The following is a 21,323-nucleotide window of genomic DNA, read 5'->3' on the forward strand; positions in this document are numbered from 1 at the left end:
TAATTCAGCTAATTTATATGTAAACTTGAAAAGGTTAATCACTACAGTACTATTATTTTTTTGAAATCCTAGTTCTGCCTACCCAGTACCTATCTTTATTTTTCGCGGTATTCAGAAGTGTCAATTGAAAATAACTTATACACTTTTGAAAATTATCCAGCCGCAAAACTGCATGGGCATATAACTAATAAATTCGATCTAATAGTGGCCATGCAGTTTTGCGGCTGGATAATTTTCAAAAGTGTATAAGTTATTTTCAATTGACACTTCTGAATACCGCGAAAAATAAAGATAGGTACTGGGTAGGCAGAACTAGGATTTCAAAAAAATAATAGTACTGTAGTGATTAACCTTTTCAAGTTTACATATAAATTAGCTGAATTAATTTTATACATTCTTAAGGTGACAGTCCATTTCCGACGACAACTGCAGCTGCTGGTTGCGACGTTACTGTCATTCATTGTCTTTACGTAACGTAATTTACTTTCTATTTATCTCTTTCGCAGTAATATATCAGTACGAGCGAGAAGCATATAAAGTAAAGTAAATTACGTTCACGATAGCGTTTATGTCAATGCCAAACTGATGGTAGCCGTACTGGTCATTCATTTTACTATGGAAATTGACAATAACATCGACGTGTCGGAGCAGTAGTGCAGCTGCGGTCAGAAATTGAATGTTACCATAACCGTCCACAGAGATGCGAAAAATACTTTATAAAAAGTATTTAAATACAAAATACAAATACTTCCTTGATATTACTATTTCAAATGCAAAATACAAAATAGTTTTTGAATTTGTATTTAAATACAAAATACCAAATAGGTATTTTCAAAATGCTTTTTAAAAATACAAATATTTTGCGATAAAAGATACTCTGAATAGTGAATACCTAGTCTGAATTAAAAAGTATTACTCGGAATTTCTGAGATGAAAAGACTCGTTATTGTTTGAAATCAATCCTCTTCTTCATCAATCAAATCTATAAAGTGCAAATTTCTAGTTGTTTTTAACCGGTAGGATGTATGGATGATGGTTTTTAACGGCCAACTTTTAGCCTCTCGTTAGTGTGATGAAAACGTCTCGTTTGTGTTTCACCAGGGCAGAAAAAATTGTCCTCCTCTCGTGCCTTGAAACCCTCGCAACACTCAAGATTCCACTTTTTTAACCACTCGCTACGCTTGTGGTCATGTGCGACGTTACTAAACAGATTCAACAGTTCCATGTTAAAAGAATGAGAGAGTTGCCAGGATTGTAACATCAGAAGAGATTGTAACTCCTACCTACCTACCTACCCACCTACCTACCTACTATAAAGTATTTTGTATTTTGAAAATAGAAAATAGGTCCCAAAAACTATTTCAAATAAAATACAAAACGGTTTTCTTCAAAAGGTATTTAAATACAAAATACTAAATAGGTATTTTGCATTTTGTATTTGCATTTTAAATACAAGTATTTCAAATAAGTCACATCTCTGACCGTCCACATACCTACCCATAACTATTTTAATAAATGCCGAGTGCAAATAAATTATGACTCAAATAATAATTTGAATGGTTGGCAACTTTAGTACACGGGTTACCAGTGGGAGTGGGGATTTCGCTGTCAAAGCAAGCCGTAGGCAGTTTCATAGTTTGACATCCAACATGGAGCATTCACTTTGCACTCTCAGTGCAGACAGCTATTTTGGGTGGATTTAGGTGGATTAGCTTGTCTACGCTGTACGAGCTTGTATATGCGCGATAAAGGACGTTGTAATACCTTTTTTTAATATTTCATAATAGAATTTTAAATAATAGTGCGTAACATTTCAACACAGTTTAGGTATAAATTTGAGAGTGATTATCTGAAACCGAAATCAAATTGATATTATGTTGCTTTCAAATATTTCTCATAGAGACCTTCTCGCTAGGATAACTTTGCACTGATTTGAACCAAGTGAGGGAGTGTGTGAAATTTGACATTAACGATGACATGACCACACTTTGTCATTGAAAATGCAATGCAGAATTAGCTTGGTCCGGCTCTAAGAACTTTTAATAGTGCTGTAAAACTGACGTGACAAAGCCATTTAAATCGTTGCAAACTGGTCCGATAGCGAGAAACGTGGAGAGATTATGTATGACTGGTTTTAGAAACGTAGCTAGATTGAAGGTATCTACATGAATGTATTGAATATAACTGACAGGAAGACTGTAATCGCTCACGTCGATCAAGCATCGACGTTAGCCAATTTGCCAACCCCACTAACTTTATTTCCCTGTTTTGTATCACGCCGGTGTTGTTCATTATTTATTCAGCAACGTGCACGGTATAGATTTTCTGCTACGCGCGTGCGTTGATAAAAAACCCCTCGACCAAAGTAATTTCAAACTTGTTTTGAACAGGGTTAGCAGCGCCATCTTGTGACCAGACTCTGTACTGGCGAGAGCGCGCCATCTGTGTGCCCGCGAAAAAATGTCGACGCTACGCGATTGAGGTTCCGATTACATTCCGTAGATGGCGTGTTTTTACTTTTCAACTAAATATAGACAATAGGAATAATGGAATCTGTTGGCAGATAACGAGATAACGCTAATTGATCTTAGCATTCTTTCACGACACTGTAGTTCGCACCAGCGTGTGAGGAGAGGATAGCGGGTTGGTCGTTTAATATATAGGCGCTAAATACCACATGCGCTAGAAGTATACCTAAATACCAGTCCAATACTTGCAAATTGTTTTGCGAATACACCGACCTCAAGGAACTGTTTATCTCTTAAGATATAAGTACTTGAGAACCCGCTGTCAAAAAGCTTACAACTTACCTACAATACAATTTTATTTACAATCGAAGTTACGCTCTGATTTTAAAGGTAACATTCCACATCTTTCTGACCGCAGGTGAACTTCTAAAAATCTAAATCTAAAAATCTGCACATCAAAAATATGTCCCAAGAAAAAACTATCCTTATTTCTTCGTATGGATGTATTTACGGATGTAGGTACACAGAACTGGATAGTACCTATGTACTTACTATCACTTTTTTTAAATCGCTCCTAATCAAAATTGACCACTATTTATCACCGAGCAAGATCATAGGAAACTAGAGAAAATGGTCGGCAAGAGAGGATCAAACTAGAGGACTGTGTCTCACTCACACTAAGTAGGTAAGTATGGACATATATTATTTGACTTATTGTTGACCTAATAATGTTGAAATTATTTTATAATTACGTCATCCTGTAGTATGACTTTCGGTCACACTGTTTTGTCGAAGTACTCAGTCCGGAACCTGTACATGTCCGTGGTGGTATGACGGGCATGGTGCGTGGTAGATGGAATAACTATAACTTGCAACTACCCCAGGAGCGTGACGGACACAATCCGCTGCGCTCAGTTGCGCAATGTGCATTTCGCCCGTGACCTCACTTCGCCTCCCAAATGACGTATCTGGCTGTAATGTACCACTAACATGTACCCTTCCAGACGCAAACCCGTAAAATGCGCCGAGTTCAGTCGTAAGTTAGAGATGGTTAAGGAAATTGCAACTTATGTTCTTTAATAAATTTGTTTGTTACACGGATATCTGCCGAATAGATGTTCGTAGCAACTCCAGGATGACCTTTGCTTTGCCTATGGTCCCCGGTAGTTTTGTCTCGTCTTGCCGAAAGTGCTCAATTTGAAATTTACCATCGCACTCGAGTCTAATGCATTTTCTATTCTATTTCTTATCGTACGAACATTCATCAGTACCGTACCTATATTTTTTTCCAAGTAAAATCTACTTACCTTGTAAAGCAAAGTTAATAAAAAACTAACCATTGTTTCTCAGATAACCTATCATGATGCACAATAATCAACTCCTGAAGGTAAGCAATTGCTATCGATTAAGATTCAATATAAGCGAGGCCATCGTTTATTGTTGCACGCGACAATACAAAGCCATACAAAGCTGGTTATAAGGATGTGTAGATATATAAGGATGCGCGATAAAAGGCGAGTTATGTACCAATAGCACATAGCGCCACGTACTGTCACGGCGAGACGTAGACAGTACCATGACTTCATACAACTTTGAAATTAGGGCGAGCGAAGCTTGCATAGCAACAGACAAGTAGAGCAGTTAAGTAACTGGTACCTACTGATGATGATACTTACTGGGATGATGAACTCTATTTTCTAATACCATTGATCCAAATTCGATTGTCAATTTTCCTTGTATGATGGGCTGTTAGAGGTTATCTGCAAAATATCCATCAAGCAGGTATAAATGACCATGCTCTTGTCGGTCAATTAAGGATAAGAAATAAGGAACAAGGTTGACCACCGAGTGAAGAAAAGTGATAGGTAGTATTATGGGTCTTACAAGACGTTTGGCGTGTATTGAACGAAATGAGAATTGTAAACTCTAGCTTGTTACACGCTAGGAGACTGCCCTTCGCGGTTTATAATCGAAAATATCGAGTAGCTCTATGTAGTTGCATTTTTCCTCAATATGTCAAACAAAAGAGCCACTTAAGAATTTGGGAGAACCAATTTACTTTATGAAGGGAGCGATAACCAGAATTTATGCTCTTCCATGTTCGTATGACCCTGATACAAACGAATTGAAGGCTGTCATCAAAATGTAGAATTCGCTTCGTGGTTTATTATCATTATCTAGTTACTCTATTTGCTTATTTTCCCTGAATAACTATTCCTATCAAATAAAATTGACACAACCATACAACGAATGGTATAGGATGCCGAATGCCTAACGTTGCGCTTTATACCCAACACACAGCGGTTTATGCCAATAATAACCAAAATTCAGGCTTTTCTTTATCTACATTGACCCTAATACAAACGAAATGAGAAGTGTAAACGCTACGTTAGCTACCTAAGGCTACTGATTACGATACTGCGTGCTGGCTTGTAGCCCTGACACGGTTCGCCGCGGCTAGGATCCCTTACAGGCCATCGGACACGATAACGTTGTGACATCAGTGGCACGTGCCGTCATTGATACGGTATGATTACTAATCTGTTTTTAAATTCCTGGGGGCTCATGTATGGAGATGACAGATGCTACGAAAACGAAGTCACATCACATCGACACATCAGTAACTTCTATATTTGGATAGCGTAGAAGTAAAAGTGTGATCAACCCCCTCCCCTTAAGGGGGCCACAGATTAAAAGTTCACCGGAAGATATCAGCCTGTCAGTTAATCGCAAAAGTGGACAGTTCCGAACAACTGACAGGCTACCATCGTCCGGCGAACTAGTAATATCTATATGGACCCCTTTAAATAGTTCTCTCGTACCTACTAATATGCAATTCTCATTGCATCCCATTCCTTAGAGGATTCCAGAATTAAAAAAATCTTTTGTCAATTCTCCAGGTTACAAACTTGTGTGCCTTTTTGCGTGACGAAGAAACAAACATCCCAATATCCAAGATTTCATATTTAAATTATAATATTCGTAAGATAGGATTTTGCACGCCCTATTCGAGTCTACGTATGACATGTTGCTTCTGCGAAGTCACTTTATCCTCAATGATTTAGTAAGATAGCGATTGACTAAGTGGTAAGTGGTATTATGGATGACGCGTTCCAAGGCATCCCCAACTATTTCCGCAGCGCATACATATGACTAATAACGTATAAACTCTTAGCTACTCTACTGCATCAGGTTTGCAGAATCACACTTGCATTCCATGGATTGTCTTAGTGTTATATTGTACCATGACTACCATGATGAAATTGATGAAAACCTAAAATACAGCAAGCTTGATGATAACTGCGTGTCTTTGTACGGTATATCACCCTCCTTAGGATGAATATTTGCCTCGCTCTACCCCTACAGCATATTAGAATAGTAAGTGCGATAGATCGACCATAAATATATTTCGACAAGACTGTAAACAAACTAATGTAGAAGAAAATTAAACGTAAAGCCTAGTAACATTAAACAATGAATGAATTATTTATTTATTTTAATTACTTCTTATTTATAACTACCGACACTTTCAACAAAATCACTTCTAATAAAAAAAACATTTTCGATTATGTTTATACATGCTACATGGCGGGACAACCACGTTTGCTTATAGTTTTGGCCAATGTCGGCACCTACTTTATTTATAATAACATCCAGCCAATGTAGTTATGTGAAGTATTCGGAATTTAGTCTTTATCTTACGCCTCAAGCGTCCACATACCAGACATACTTAATGGAGTAAACATCCTCGTATTAAAAGATATGCCGATAACGCCATATTGAAAGGTCACAAGAAAATCAGTCTACAAACTATTAACATTCCAGCCAACCATTAAGATGTACTCGTATTTAAATAAAGCATCATGGAAACGAATTTGTGCATGAAAAATGTAATTTTAGTAATTTGTATGTACAAACAGAGATAAGTGAAAGGTACAGACAGAGAGTCTTCATACAAAGTTATGTTTGTCATTACGAATATACATATGTAGATGACAAATTAACGTGATCCACATGAAGGGTACATGGAAAGAACATGTAAGAGTATTAGTCGCTTTTTTTGGAAAATTAGATATTTATCTCAAAATGCAGCTACTTAATGAACTGAATCGTCCATCATTATTTCTGTCATTTCTGATTCCATCATTCTAATCAATTCACTGTCAGCAGTAAGAATAAGAATAATATTTATTTCAAATAACCTTGTTGACAATATATGTATATATATATATATATATATCCTGTGGCCCCACACTAGGCTATGCCTGTGATGTGGCAGCCGGGTTTTCAATGTGTAAGCAAAAGGTTAAGAAGAAACTAATCTAACAAACTAATGTAATGTAATGTAATTTCTAGTATCATTACTTTGGCATAACTCCAATACTGACGGAAATTATTAAAATAATAGTACATTATTGCAGAGGCCGGGAAAGGACAATTCGTGGATGAGTTTCGATTTTGACAAAGAAGACGAATCCACGAATTGCTATTCCTGCTGAGGCATATATAGTGCTTTTCTCCAAACATGCGAGGAAATAAGCTAAAATAATTATTATTTAAGCATCAAGCATCACTCAAATCAAACCTTCACATCCAAAATGTCAAAAACAATTTCCCTCTTTAATTAATTTTTAAAAGTTAAAGGCACAAACTTATTCTGCCATTCAGTACCATTCAATATTCGTTCATTCAATATAATTGCGCAATATAGTTTGTCAAACCAACTTTTCAGTCAGTAAGAACCAAGAAAACTACACCCATCCTTTTCTTTTGGGTGCTAGTACTAGTGTAAGACAAAGATAGTATGATTCTCTTTGTCTATGTTTGAAATGAGAAAGTCCTTTGACAAACTATGTAAGCTTTATGAACACGGATGAGATTTAAAAAAAATATAAAAATAATCTTTGATTTTATTAAAGCAGTATTCGCACGATCATACACGTGAAATGATAGCTGATCGGGTCGTGTGGAAGCGGCTCGCGGCAATAATAATTGGCTGTTTGCGTTTTTTATTATTAAAAAGTAAAAAACACTACAGTAATAAGTTATTACTGTAGTGTTTTTTTACTTCCCGTCCGCTAGAACAGGACAGCGATAGTTTGATGTTTTTTAGTTAGAGTTTGACATTAACGAAGAACTTCCCGTACTATTTTTGCTACAGTAAGGTGAACATTTCCGAGCATATTGGAGAAAACTTCATTATTTGCCGTCATTCCTTCATGACACTCCCTACACTATCACTAAAAACGTCATTCCGTCAAAGAAATGTCAGTATCCATGATAGTGTCGGGGCCGTAAATGAACTACTTTACTTAGTTATAGACACAACTTTCTTTTACTTTAATAAAACTTGATTGTCGCGGAATTAACGTACATTTCTACATCGTTCCAAACTTTAAAACACGGTTACTCAAAATGTTAGGTTCTCAAGTTACTTTCAATGTACCATCACATAATATTTTGTATTTAACTTCAACTAAGAGTTCAAAATCATAACATCATCCATTTTACTGCCTTGGATAGTTTTTTAGATGACATTAAGTGCGTTATAAATTTGAAATCTCGACTTAGTATGGAGATTGCCAGTCTTTATTTTTAACTCACCTCTGGTAAAGGCATTCCAACGTGTGTTAGAATGATCATGAACGGCTCAAATAATTTGGAGGTCGGTATCGTAAATATTGTGCATTCCAATGTTGTACTCGGACCTGTTAATGACTATATTATGACTATACCTAAGGTTTCGCTGGGCAGTTTAAACCCAATTAAGGTGCCATATGTGGAACATGTATTGTGATTAAACATATACTTAATCAGCATATTTGGTCAGTAGTAGTTCGAAATCATCTAGTAGGTAGGTACTCATATTCAATTACACAAACGGGTCTAGGGTACGAACGGGGGTAGGGTAGGGTCAAACGGGTAGGTAGGTACTGCTACTTGCATGACGCCCTGGGTCCTCTGGGAACATTCTAAAGCTTTTGATTGTGTAAATCACATCACTTTAATTAGTGAACTTATTAGTAAAGTATTTACGTTATATCCTAATCCCCCTAAATCATATAATATAAGAGAGAAAGAGTCATCAAATGATATAGATAAGTATATTGTAGTCATTTCGTCAGAGAGCTGTTAGAAATGGGAACACCCCAAGGATTTATTTTAGGCCCATCCCTTTACCTTTATTGTACATACGAGCCCCGATGCAAATGATTTCGTCTAGTTCCGCGCAACAATTTTGTTTATTTTAATAAATTTTACCCATGACCCAGTAATGGGAACCATAATAGCAATGTTTAATGTAGTTTATTTTGATCGTATAATAAAATTGCATGAGACTTTTATTGCTGAAAAAAGGACTTTTCAAAAATCCAATTCATATTGTCCTCTCTTACAGCACTGCATGCATGCATGGGCTCGAAACAAAATTGTCAGTACATTGGCAGAGCCCTATTCCTTTCCCTGGTAATAGCCCTTTTCACATATGTTGTAATCCTACCCGTCAAAAAAAATAAAATATAAAAAAATCATTATTTTTTTCTTTCAGTACAAACGGTATTTCTTGTATTTGGATTTAGTTATTGCAGAGTATTACCATATAAAATTAAATTACATTAGTATAAGTATTAAATATTAGTAATTTTTAAACAAAAACATTATTTTTGAACAAACGCGAGAACCTCAAAAAATGGGGTCACCTGACGAAAACATATGCATCGGGGCTCGTAATTTGCTAAACAATGTAACATATGATCTGAAAACGTGCGAATAGCCGGAATATCCATACTCTCACTTCGTCAACGAAATGGAATCCGTGGCTATTAGAAATTCTACATGATGACTTCATTTGGTATCGGGATGCCAGCGATGCGTGCGAGTGCCCGTGTCACCTGATCACGCCACCTCGCATTTTTGCTATCACACTGATCAATTGGCGAAGGAATTTACTAAAGACAAGCTTTCATGTCTGAATTATGTACGTTTTTGTAGACAATCCATGTGACATGTTATTTGATCAGGGAATTCATAATTATGGGCGAGCACATCTTCAAGCAGCAGACAGACTCGATTCTTGGTCGAGTAGCTTGAAAATGTGTATCAGATATATTCGTATGTTAGGCTAAAATCTATGTACATAGTGTCTCAGGATTGTGTGTTAAGTAAAACATGCTACTCTAACCAAGCCAAGAGTTTGGTCGCAGTGGTTGGCAGGGTCAGTACCGACTAGGCTATCCTAGCCTCCTGGCCGTTAATAATGAAATATTACTATCATTTGGTTTCGATTCTTTTATTACATCATCAAAACAGCTAATTGTCTTACTTCCAATTGGCACTGTGTTGAAAACCCCATTTAAAGTTCTTCGCTGAAAGTTATGACAATGTTGATAATTTTTCACATCTCAACTTTATGATCAGCAAAGAGCGATTGCATGCCTGTGAATGCTCGTAACTGTAGTCGGCAAGTCGGCGCAAGCGCAACCTACATTCTGCATTCTTTCCGAAACCGTAACACGCCGCCTCTGCGTACCGGATATATATGTACATGCCACATTCAGTTCAATATCTTTCACATTAAAACTCACTTCTCTTACGATCCCCATACTGTCTAGAGAGCTATCGTGGCCTTTGATCGATAAGGATAAGCTGATTGTTAATGAATTTTGTGCATCTTAAATTTTAATTTTGGCATAAAGGTTATGCACAGATTATGACCATTAGAACTTGATTATTCAAAATTAGAGCTCATACGCATGGATTTATATCTGTCTTAGTTGTTTTGTACAAGTATGTAATACTTAAATAAAATTGAACAGAAATTATAATAACATTAAAATGCGTTTAAATAAATTGACAATGCCAAGAATGACAATGTCAATACATTAAATGATATCCGAGAGAAAAATATGTACTTCATCTCTTTGTCACTCGACGCTCAAAATTTTGTGGTAGCAACGAAGTTTCTAAATGTAGTTATTTGATTAACATAAACAGAATATAAGGTCTTGGTCTCCTGTCTGATGGACAGATCAACGAAATACTCTTTTTTCTTAATGTTACTCATTTGATGTATACGATAGACAATAGCCGGTGTAGGCGAATCAATCACTCCAAGTATAGATCATCCGAAGATGACTAAGATCTTCACATCAATGGAATGGATGGATAATATAGAAAATTCATCATGTCCATCAGATTTGTTACTAAAAAACAATGTGAAATTGTGCCCCTGTTCAACTCTGTGGGACGATGTGCCCCGACCAAATTCCTGAGCGCTTTCTCTGGCCACGCACGAGCTATGCGCGCGCAACGAAACTAACGAAAGTGAGCGCCCGCGACGCGCCACTGTCATCGCGTTGCATAATTACTCGCAATCTGACCACTGTTTGTAAACACAAATAAGTGAGCACGTATCGCATGATCGTATTTAGATAAGTTCATTATTTATAGGCGTAGTTGGGTTTTGATGAGAAGACGTGTTATTCAAAGATGAGGATTTTTCATTAGGTATTTTCACATGAAGTGAAGCGTAAGTGCTAATTGAATAATATGTTAATGCAGCCAGCAGCAGACGTTTTAAGGGGCCCACTGATTACCAGTCCGCCGGACAGTCAGTGGTCGGTTTTAAAGAAATAGTGCAGTTTATTGGATTGCAATCTACCAATAGGATAGGTAAAGGTAAGGTAAGGTGGAAAATGCCTTTCTAAGAAGCATTAGGTACGTACTTATTGGAATTTAAACGACACAAATTCAAGAAAATACGAGAAATTTAAAGTAATGAGAAATTGTGCGAAACTATCCCTAAGCATAAACATGCAACGTTTTGGGCACTTCTTTAGCGCTGTTACTAATGTTACTGATCTGAATTACTGCTTGTATAACAACTAAATTTTAAAGTATATTGGAGATTCTCATCCAGGATGTTTATACGTGCAGATCTGTAGAGGTAAAAGACATGGCAACAGGATGTCGCAGTTAGTAGGGCGGCGAAACGCACTAGGGAGCGGGACGCTCCGGCTCGCTTTCAGCTAGCTTTCTAGACAACATTTACTGCCATTGTTCAGAACAGAGAAAGGAAGGCACAGTGAGGATAGCACAGGTTTGTCACTTTTCCACTTTATTTCTATGGCGTTTTGGTTCAAACTAAAGCTAGGTATTATGTATCCTAGACTGTACAAAGTTTAGTGCATTCAGCTTCGCTGACCTGTTGTTCATGCAGTCATTTTCTGTACATGCAAGTATTTTCAGTGGCATTTCCAGTTATTGACACGCTTGACAATCTATACTCACTAAAAAAACAAACCAATTACCAGCTAGTTGCTGTTCAAATATCAGTATACCTACTGAATATTTAACTTTGAAACTTTAACTACAGAAATACGAAATTTTCTTTAAATACGTATGTAGGTATTTGTTGGAGACTCAGTGACTTTTTTGCCTATTGACTATATTTTAAAAGACATATAAATTTATTTGTAAATTTGTAGGGATTAGTTGTCAAGCGGACCCCAGGCTCCCATGAGCCGAGGCAAAATGCCGGGATAACGCGAGGAAGAAGAAGAAGACCCACGTAAATTTATTCCGTAGCTACTGTAATTGTATTTCTCATATGGAGTAAGTATTTCAAATATGTTTGATTTATCGCATTGTTTCCTTAAAGTCATACAATTTTAAACCATTTCAAATCGTCGCGAATTTCCTGTAATCCTGGCGCACCCGGATATATCGCTCGGCTGCGCATCGTCATACAAAAAAACAGCAAAAAAAAGCGACGGTCATAATCCGGCAATAGAGATCGGCTGTGTTGCCAATGAAGCATTTTATCGTGAAACCAGTTCACAGCAACAATGGCGCATTGTTAGGAGCGGGAGTCGTGAACCCTGTCGAAGAAGCTAGAGCCAATGTCTTTCACAACTATGTACTATCGTCAATCGGATTAATATCAATTGCTCATCACTGAGAACGGTTGAGGTCCTTTGGATATATAGATGCAGGGGCCTGGATATTCATTGATGTGTTTACCATCCTCAGACAGCAGCTTATCGCCCATTTGCGTGTTCTCTTCAACACTGGCATGTCGTTACTACTGTATAGGTAATCTATTCAGGTATGGATATGGTGGAAGGCCTATTCTAATTTGTTTTTCTATAAATATCAGAATCACGTGCTCTGCGACGCCCCCAGCGGGTGACCATCAAACAATGCGAGGTGGAATCTGGAATGTGACCCGCCTACAAGGCCGCATCGCATCTCAAACCAACTCCAATATAATACACAGAAAACGCCGTATCTACATTCGAGTCTCAACTGGACAAAAGACGTTACTGCCGCGTGAGTAGATAGATTCCATTGCTATACGGTAGCTGTTAAATTCCTAGACGATTCATTAGCGTTCGTTGATTAATCGATAGCATAATAGCAATGTTTTATGCATGAGGACAAGTCAATTCGGAATGTGTAGCCGGAAAATATGTTACTGGAAAAATTACCCGACATTCTGGTACGTGTTTTAGACATGCGAGTTAATATATTAATTACTTACCGAAGCCATCAGAGTCACTGGCTGGATACGCCGGACATGGTTGCACCATAGTCGCAGCTCGGGACAATACGTCCAACGGGGATTCAACCTTCTCCATTTTATGTACCTGAAAACAGAGCGGGTTTTAAAACCATTGTCTTGAGCGAGTATTTAAAACATTCAGAAAACAAAACAAGCCAAATTGCCCGCCGATACTGGCTCCTACTTTAATAATATAAAAATATTTGAGCATTGTTCGACTTAAACATAATAATATGCTGTCATTGTTTTGGGTTGTAAGTACGTCATTTGCTAAATATATTTGACACCACCGCTGTTCGGTAAGCTAAACAATGACTGCTTCAAACAAGGGGTCTTAGCGACCAGTATTATAAACTGAAACCGCTTTGATCGAGCGAAATATCTTAAGAATTCATCGGCAGACGTGTCTAATGGAGTATAAATATTTTTGGCGAAGGGGCAACGATGTCTATTATAGTATAAATATTTCTGGCGACAAAGCATTGCAAACATGTCGCAAAGGCCGCATGCAAATAGTTCGACGGCGGAAATTCCTAATCGCACGTAAACGACTAGACGGTGGACAGACGCGAGCCAAGCCGTACGAGCACTCACGTAAATAAGGCGTATCCTGGTAGCGCAAAGTCGTATCTATTTATGTGTTAGAGGAGTATGCGTCTTTATTCTCCCACGGACACGAAGAGGCAGATCGGATCAAACAAAGAGTTGTGAAACGTGGATCGACCGCATACCGCGGCGGGATCGGGAACGCGGCCAATGGTCCACGCTATGGCAGATAAGACATTCTCGCTGCGTTGTAACGGATTTGATAGATGGTATAGTTGAACGGTTGAACACTATGGCTTTCTATTAAATTCCATATCGTTATTTTCTTTGAATGTGACAGTTTTGTTTGATTAATGTGGCAAATTAGTCGCTAATCTTAAAACATATTAGTAAGTTGCACCAATTAGATTTGACAAAGTGTCGACGATACATTTGATATAAGTAATATATTTTTATAATTTACAGAAAGAATTTTATCAACTAGACATTTAAGCTTATTTGGATAATTTACTTAGATCAAATATTATTAATTCGTTTAAGCAATGTGTGGTAAATAATTCCAGAGTAAATTAACTAATTAGTAAGTTACTTTAATGTATTTTTTTGTTGCAAACATTAGGATAAACAACGAAATCATTAATTATATTATCTCTTACACCGTGAGAATGTGACATTCATCAAACGATATACAGATATGATATGACATTATGATTTGATTGCTTGGGAAGCACTGCAACAAACTGACCTTACTAAAAGATGCAGAGATTGAATTGTACGGAACAATTACTATCATTATAGTAAATGAGCACGGTGGCAAAGTCACGGATACAATTGACCACCATGAAGTTCTCAAGCACACGGCAAAGAGTTCGTACACAATAAGAAAGATAATATTCCCATATATGATATAATCACAGATCTCATTACACTAAGTACAAAAGCTAAAGGTAAATTAAACTTTGAAATTCGTAGTAAAATCAAAACTGGATTCATAGTTCTTTGTTGCATGATACGCGCCAAATATTGTGATAATAATAAACGAGATTCGCATGGTTAAATTGGCATACCACGCGAAATATTTCAGCGATGGCCAAGCGAGGTGATAAATAAAGAAACATGCTTATTAAACCACTATCATTGGCTAAATCATTCAGTTTTATTGTTCACTTATTGAGTTAAGGCATTGTATGCTTTAAATGTAAATAGATTACTATGTTCTAGCAGGCTCCTAGTCTTGTATCCATTCTATCTATACGGGACAAGATATTTTAAATTTTATATTTCCTTTGTTGAAAACCACAACAGCAAAAACATCTCAATTTTCGTTAGTCGTAAGCCTGAGAATCACGGGCCGCATGGTGTGACTGTGAGAACTTTCTTTTATCACATGTCAGCGGCACTGAAACGGTCTACGATTAAACGGATTCCACGCATATCTGGAACATTTCAACGGATCCTGATGAATCATAATGAGCACAATAATGGATGTCAAATTCTTGGAACGCAGGATGACATTGAACTTACAGGAGTGGACATTCCTTTAGACAATCTTGGACAAATACGAGGTGTGGATGAGTGCGGGTAAACAAGATTCTGGTATGACGAGTGATGGGTACGTTAATAATGTGGAATTCGGTTGATACATTAGGCACAATAGAATTTTTCTGGCCAGAGGCGAAGTCACGAATTGTGCGGGCACGCCGACTGAAGAATTTCGTTTCGACACATAGGTATGTATGGTAGGTACCTAAAGTTGTAGTAACAAGACAAAATGAAACTTATTGCGCAGGTAATAGTAACATGAAGGTAAATGTAGATGGTCACGCAGTTTTGGGTAAAATACAGAAATTTTAATTCGTCGCCTTGGAAAGCATCAGTCATTGGACGTTTGGCATCAACACGACAAGCGAATAACAAAAATTTTGTGATTTTAATCATAATTGCTGCTGATGGAAATAAAAGTATTCAAAATATCTATAACATTCTTTATATAGGTAATCTTTATTGCATTTAAATGAAACACAGTGGGTACAAGTAATTACAAAAGCATTTAAGTTATTTATTACCTACGTAGAAATATTTAATGGAAATTATACATGTACCTACTTATGTAAGTTGTGTAAGGTGTAATTAATTATGTTTGATGTCTGTATGTTGTGTTTTGTGTTGTTTGGAGTAGCAATTAATAAAATTGTGCGTGCTATTTCACGTGCAGATGACAAAAGGTACAGTCAGCATTAAAAGCGTGATGTATAAAAATACCGAATTGGTTTTTATAATTTTGCAGAGATCAATATATCAAGTTCAGGAAACAACAGTTAGGGAAACTCGTGAGTAGCTAATTTAAAATTATGGAAAGATAATACAGAAACGGAATGTTAGGTTATAATAATATTATACTTTAAAGTAGAGATGGTCCAAATGTAAATTCGGCATATTCGGCAAGTTTTCCAAGCTTCGTATTCGGCCGATTTATTTGGTTAAGAGCCCTTCAACGTGCACACTAGCGCCACAGCTAAATAATCGTGATTATTTAAATTTAACGAAAGATATCGAAAAAAGGGGGCCGCTACGTACTGTATTGAGTTTGTAAGTACCTTTTGAATACATCAGATTAGTTTTTATGTTGCTGGATTTGTCATTCTATGCGTCCAAAGTTAAAACGGCCGTTTTTGTTTTGAGTTCCTAGATCGACGAAACCAGCAACATAAAAACTAGTTTGATGTATTCAAAAGGTACTTAAATACACAATACAGTACGTAGCGGCCCCCTTTTTTCAATATATTTCTTTTAATTTAAATAATCACGATTATTTAGCTGTGGCGCTAGTGTGCACGTTGAAGGGCTTTTAAGGTGCCGAATATTCTGCAAATATTTTAAAAATGTTTATCTTGATGCTACCCTGTAAAATGTGAGCTTCTCCGGAACTTTTAAAGTACCTACTCTCTCCCATCAGGTTTTAATTAAAGCACATGATGAGACATGCTGATTCCATACGATGTTTTGAATTTTTGATTATTTGGAAAGTTTGCGAGTCCCATGCCTTTAGATCGGTTGTTTCAATGCCTTGCCTAGGAAGAGATTCATCATTAGCTGCTTTAATATGTAGAATAGTGTAGCGATTTCAGATGGTTTATTATGTATGGTTTAATGATTTAGGTGAACTGAATAATTCGGCCGAATATTCGGTTCGGCCCATCTCTATTTTAAATTACCTAAAGCAGGGACCTACGTACGTACTTAAGTAGTAGTGGCGGTGAGTAAAAATATATATTTATAAACCAGCCGAAGCTAATTTGGCTCTGCTTTCATGAGCTTGTCGTACAAGCTCAACTGTCTGAAAAGTACACTGAGAGAAAAATCATCACCAGGAATTAAAAAACAGTTCTGTACTGGGGGAAAAATTAAGTTTTAGTAATAATTATGGACGTTTCACTATTTCTGTAAAGTTTATTTATTTCTACAAACAGCTCAGTAATCCCAAATATAATTTCAACAAACAGATAATAGAAATTGCAAGAACTAATAGAAATTGCAAAAGTCAATTTGTTCCTATTAGTTAACTCTCCTTGTCCCCGGATTAAGTTTATTTTTGTAATTCTAAGTGTATTTTTGTTGTACTTTTCTCTCAGTGTAGGCAAGCCGATGGGAATTGAGTTCTGTTAATGCATTAATTGACCGAGTGTTAGCTAATGTCCAGATGTTCTCGTCTACATGTCACATTTCTCAACCGATTCTCGTGAAACTTTGTGAGAGGATCCAAGAGCTAATTTTTTTTTTGTCAATTCATTTTTAGTATTTTTTTAAATGTCGGAGCCATGGGGTTTTGCGAGGTCTACAGCTCACAGAGCCACTAGTTTATAATACCCATATAAGACCTGTTTGATTGAACCAACCGCCCCGTTTATTGTCGAAATTCGCACCAAATTTGCGCGCTATTATGGTTTCTAATCGATATCAACAAGAATGTCTTTTCAGGACAGATGTTCGTTGCCCAAAGTTTACGTAAAACGTTATCACCTGCTAGTCTCCAGACGAAAACCACATGGTGGTCGAACCTTGACATTCCGAAAGTTAAAAATAATAATCATTTTCCTACGCCAGTCCAATCCAAATCCGACCTTATAGAATACAACTTTAGGTAGTTTTTGCATTGTTACCGGTAGTCTTATTAGGGCTAGCCCGCATTTTGGGGTGCGGTGCATTTACGCCGGTTGGTAGGCTACCCCTGCTGCGTAAGCGTTTCGTGGAGTAATGTCGTAAGTTTTATAAAGTTTCTATTTACATACGACGTTTTTGTTCTGAGATGGCAACGCGCACGTGGCCGGAGGGGCCGCCGGGAACGAGCAGATGTTCCCTTTGAAGTAGGGCTGCCCAAATGCTATATAAGTAAGCATCCCTTTTATAACTATAGGTACATGGTCGCCTTGTAAGGTCTCAAATTAGAAGCGTTGATTGGTAAGGCGAAGAAAAATATTCTAAAATAAAATACTTTCGTACTTAAATTACTTGCCATATTACCAAATTACTTAGTCGAATTACCTATTCGTAATGTCTCAAAACTAAAATTAGGGCTGCCAGATCCAAATAGGTACAATTTCAGAATTTTGGAGCATATGAAGCAATAAGGGGTCATCCATTAATTACGTCACACGTTTAGGGGGAGGGAGAGGTCAAGAAAATGTGACATATTGTGACATGGGGGAGGGGGGAGACACAAACTTTGTGACGTCACTTTAACTTCATCAGTAACCGAAAATTTATTTAAATTATTTTATTCGCTGTACATTCAAATAACAAGTTTTTAAAACGATAATCGTTTTTATTCGTTTAATTTTCTATCCTAAGCAGTTTTGAGTTATAAAATTACTAATATTTATATCGTCAAAAATATTTTGATAAAATATTAATAATACTTAGGTACTTACTTAATTCGATTTGGCGATTTCGTAGAAAAAATGTGACGTCACACTAGGGGGGGAGGGGTTTGCCAAATGTGACCAAGTGTGACAAGGAGGGGGGAGGGTCAAAAAACCTAGAAATTGGTGTGACGTAATTAATGGATGACCCCTAACGGCATATTTTCTATTCCATGACAGGACAGGAGTAATGAAGACTCCCGGATTCAATACTTGCTCATCCAAGACGCGTTTTATCGGGAGATTTTTATATCTCGCCGGGAGTCTAACGAAATTTTGGGAGAATTCAGTTTCAGAGTAGGTAATTCCGACCATCAGTTCGCCTGATGAAATTATGACGAAGTTACATTCTATAGAAGTTTGCCATGCTTATAGTCGGGATTCTACTGACATTTTTTGTGGTCTTCGATAAAATATAGCAAATACCGTAATACCTACCTGGTATACGGTATTATGAATCTCCTAAAACTATCTATAATCGGGCAACAAGATGCAATGGATTTAGAAGATTGAGACATTTACAATTACATTTAGATTCATTTTTATTTCTAGTGAAACTGACTCCAGCATCAACTTCGAAATTTTATCCATTCTAGATTACTTTGGGGCATCCATATAGCAACTTTAAAGGCGTGATCTATAAGTAATACAGCAGATGCGACCTAAGGCATATGGGAAATGAATCTGCCGGGTCACATTGGTTAATCACGCGTTATCGACGCGTTATCTGCCAGTGCCACATGCGTTCGCACAGACCGAGCATTCCAAATATGCAAGCGAGTTGAGCGAGTTCACGATTCACCAAGAACCAGTATATTCAAACCTCTAGGACCGTCACAACTATGCCTCATCGGAGTGTGCTCTTAGAATGGTCAGCACGAACATTTTGAGTCTGTAAGCGATCGTAGTGACACCCCTATCGGTCGCATTCCGCGCTATTATGCTCGCGAGATTCCACGCTCGAAAATAAGGCCATTACATGCTCCTTACAGCTTTGACATAGGGGTCGTAATCGCATGAACATTTTTTTGCTGTAAGTAGCGGCGAATTTTTTGCTCGGCACTCGCAAATCAAACCGGTACGTGAGTACTAAGTACGCAGTGTATTGCGAGTAATGAAAATCAAAACAGTGGGCGATTTGATCTGATTGTCGCGGTGCCTTATTGTAAAACATCATACAAAAGTATTATCAAAGCATGGAAACTTATCACTTTGTATGAATTCATTGTATTTTATATTGAATAAGCAGGTTGCTGCATACATATTTATACATTTTCAATTTAAAACTACATATTTTTTCTAATAGGTGTTTTAAGCTTGGAAAATAGATAATAGGTCATCTATATCTGTCTGTAGCTATGAAATACTAAGTAGATACCTACGTATGAACATGACAATCATAAACAAACATGATCCTGTATAAATAGGTGCAGATATCTTTGATATAATAAATTAATCTATAAATGTTTAACTAGTCCTCAATAAAAGCTTGAAGAATGCAACAAAATCTGTATAAATTCATACCTAGCATAAATGTAAACATCAAGGAATTCAAGTTGGTAGAAGGTACTTACTTAATTTATTCCCAATTCGATATCCCGTCCTCGATAAGCAGCAATTAACAATGTCCTCGCATAAATACAAAGAACAATACTTTAATCAGCATTAGATTACGCCCAGTAAAGTGTTTTAACTCCAATAAGTTAGGAAAAAGTTCATAACAGCGCAACTAAACCGGTGACGAACAAAAATCAATACGGCATTGCAAAAACTGTTTAGTTTCACACAACTCGCTGCCAGTTCACTCGGCGCAAAAAAACACACTGAATCTTAACGTTGAACATCCATTTTACGTCAATTGCACTGTCGTATTATTTGTTGTTATTTCATAAAACCCAACTAGCGCGCCACGACACTGTTGACGAAATAATCGCGTTTGACATTTGAGCCGAGCCCACAGCTATTGGAATGCAGGGAATGTCAAATATTTTCAGTGCCGCCATCTATGTAATGGAATGTTAAACGTTACAACGGCGGCGCACTGGAGTGCTTGCTTCTTTGAGCATAAACGGCCTACACTTTTTACAAAGCCTGTTTTAAGCAAAAACATTGAGTAAAAACGGTCGAAATTATTAAAACTATAATCTTAGAGTGGATAGCCGCAAGCTAATACAAATATATCACTGAATACAAAAGTAAAGTAGCACATTTGCGAATCTAACTAATGGAATGCGACCAAGCTAAGGCCGCCGTTCTACGTCACAGCCGCGCAGGCGTGATGTTAGTCCGTCTGCTGCAGGGTTATCGACACACGTTGGAAAGAACCAGGGTCAGGCTTCATTCCTCAGTGCATGTAGCATAGCGAATAAATGCTTGGTTTCGGTTCGGTACTTTAATTAACATTTATAAGCTGTAATTACATACAAGAGAAATATCTTAGAGATTTCTACGAATTTATAAATGATAACTGGCATGAAATATTCATGTAATAAATTATTAGTCTCATTAATTTTCGGTACCAGTACCTGTTGCCAAAGGCTTTTTGCAGGTTCGTTAAAGTAAAAAAATGTGCTCGTAAGCATTTTACATTATGTTGTACTGCCACAATCGTTTAGCGCCATCTGTTAGAAATATCTGATAATAGCAAGTTAACTTGGTAGCTTTTCCTACACAATAGATAGACAACATTTATTCTAATTCAATATTTTTGCTCGAGATGGCAGTATATATGCATCAAATATTTTAAAATTCATAAGATGAAAAGTAACTGGAGACGCCTTGTCTGTCATTTTCTGTACAAAACAGTCTGCCGATTTTTGCGGGAGGGGC

At 37.1% G+C, this 21,323-nt stretch overlaps 1 protein-coding gene across 1 annotated transcript in view; it reads right to left on the reverse strand.

Annotated features, from left to right (window-relative positions):
* Positions 1–20,437, reverse strand: part of LOC134666005 (transcription cofactor vestigial-like protein 4) — a 42,010-nt gene extending 21,573 nt beyond the window's left edge. The window contains exons 1-2 of the mRNA XM_063523079.1: positions 20,069–20,437; positions 13,009–13,114 (exon numbers count right to left, since the gene is read on the reverse strand). Of these exons, the coding sequence (XP_063379149.1) occupies positions 13,009–13,105 (97 nt within the window). The 5' untranslated portion in view covers positions 13,106–13,114; positions 20,069–20,437. The remainder of the gene's footprint in view (positions 1–13,008; positions 13,115–20,068) is intronic.
* Between the last annotated feature and the right edge of the window lie 886 nt (positions 20,438–21,323).

Source organism: Cydia fagiglandana, chromosome 7 (genome assembly GCF_963556715.1).
Source record: "Cydia fagiglandana chromosome 7, ilCydFagi1.1, whole genome shotgun sequence".
NCBI classification, from domain to species: Eukaryota; Metazoa; Arthropoda; class Insecta; order Lepidoptera; family Tortricidae; genus Cydia; species Cydia fagiglandana.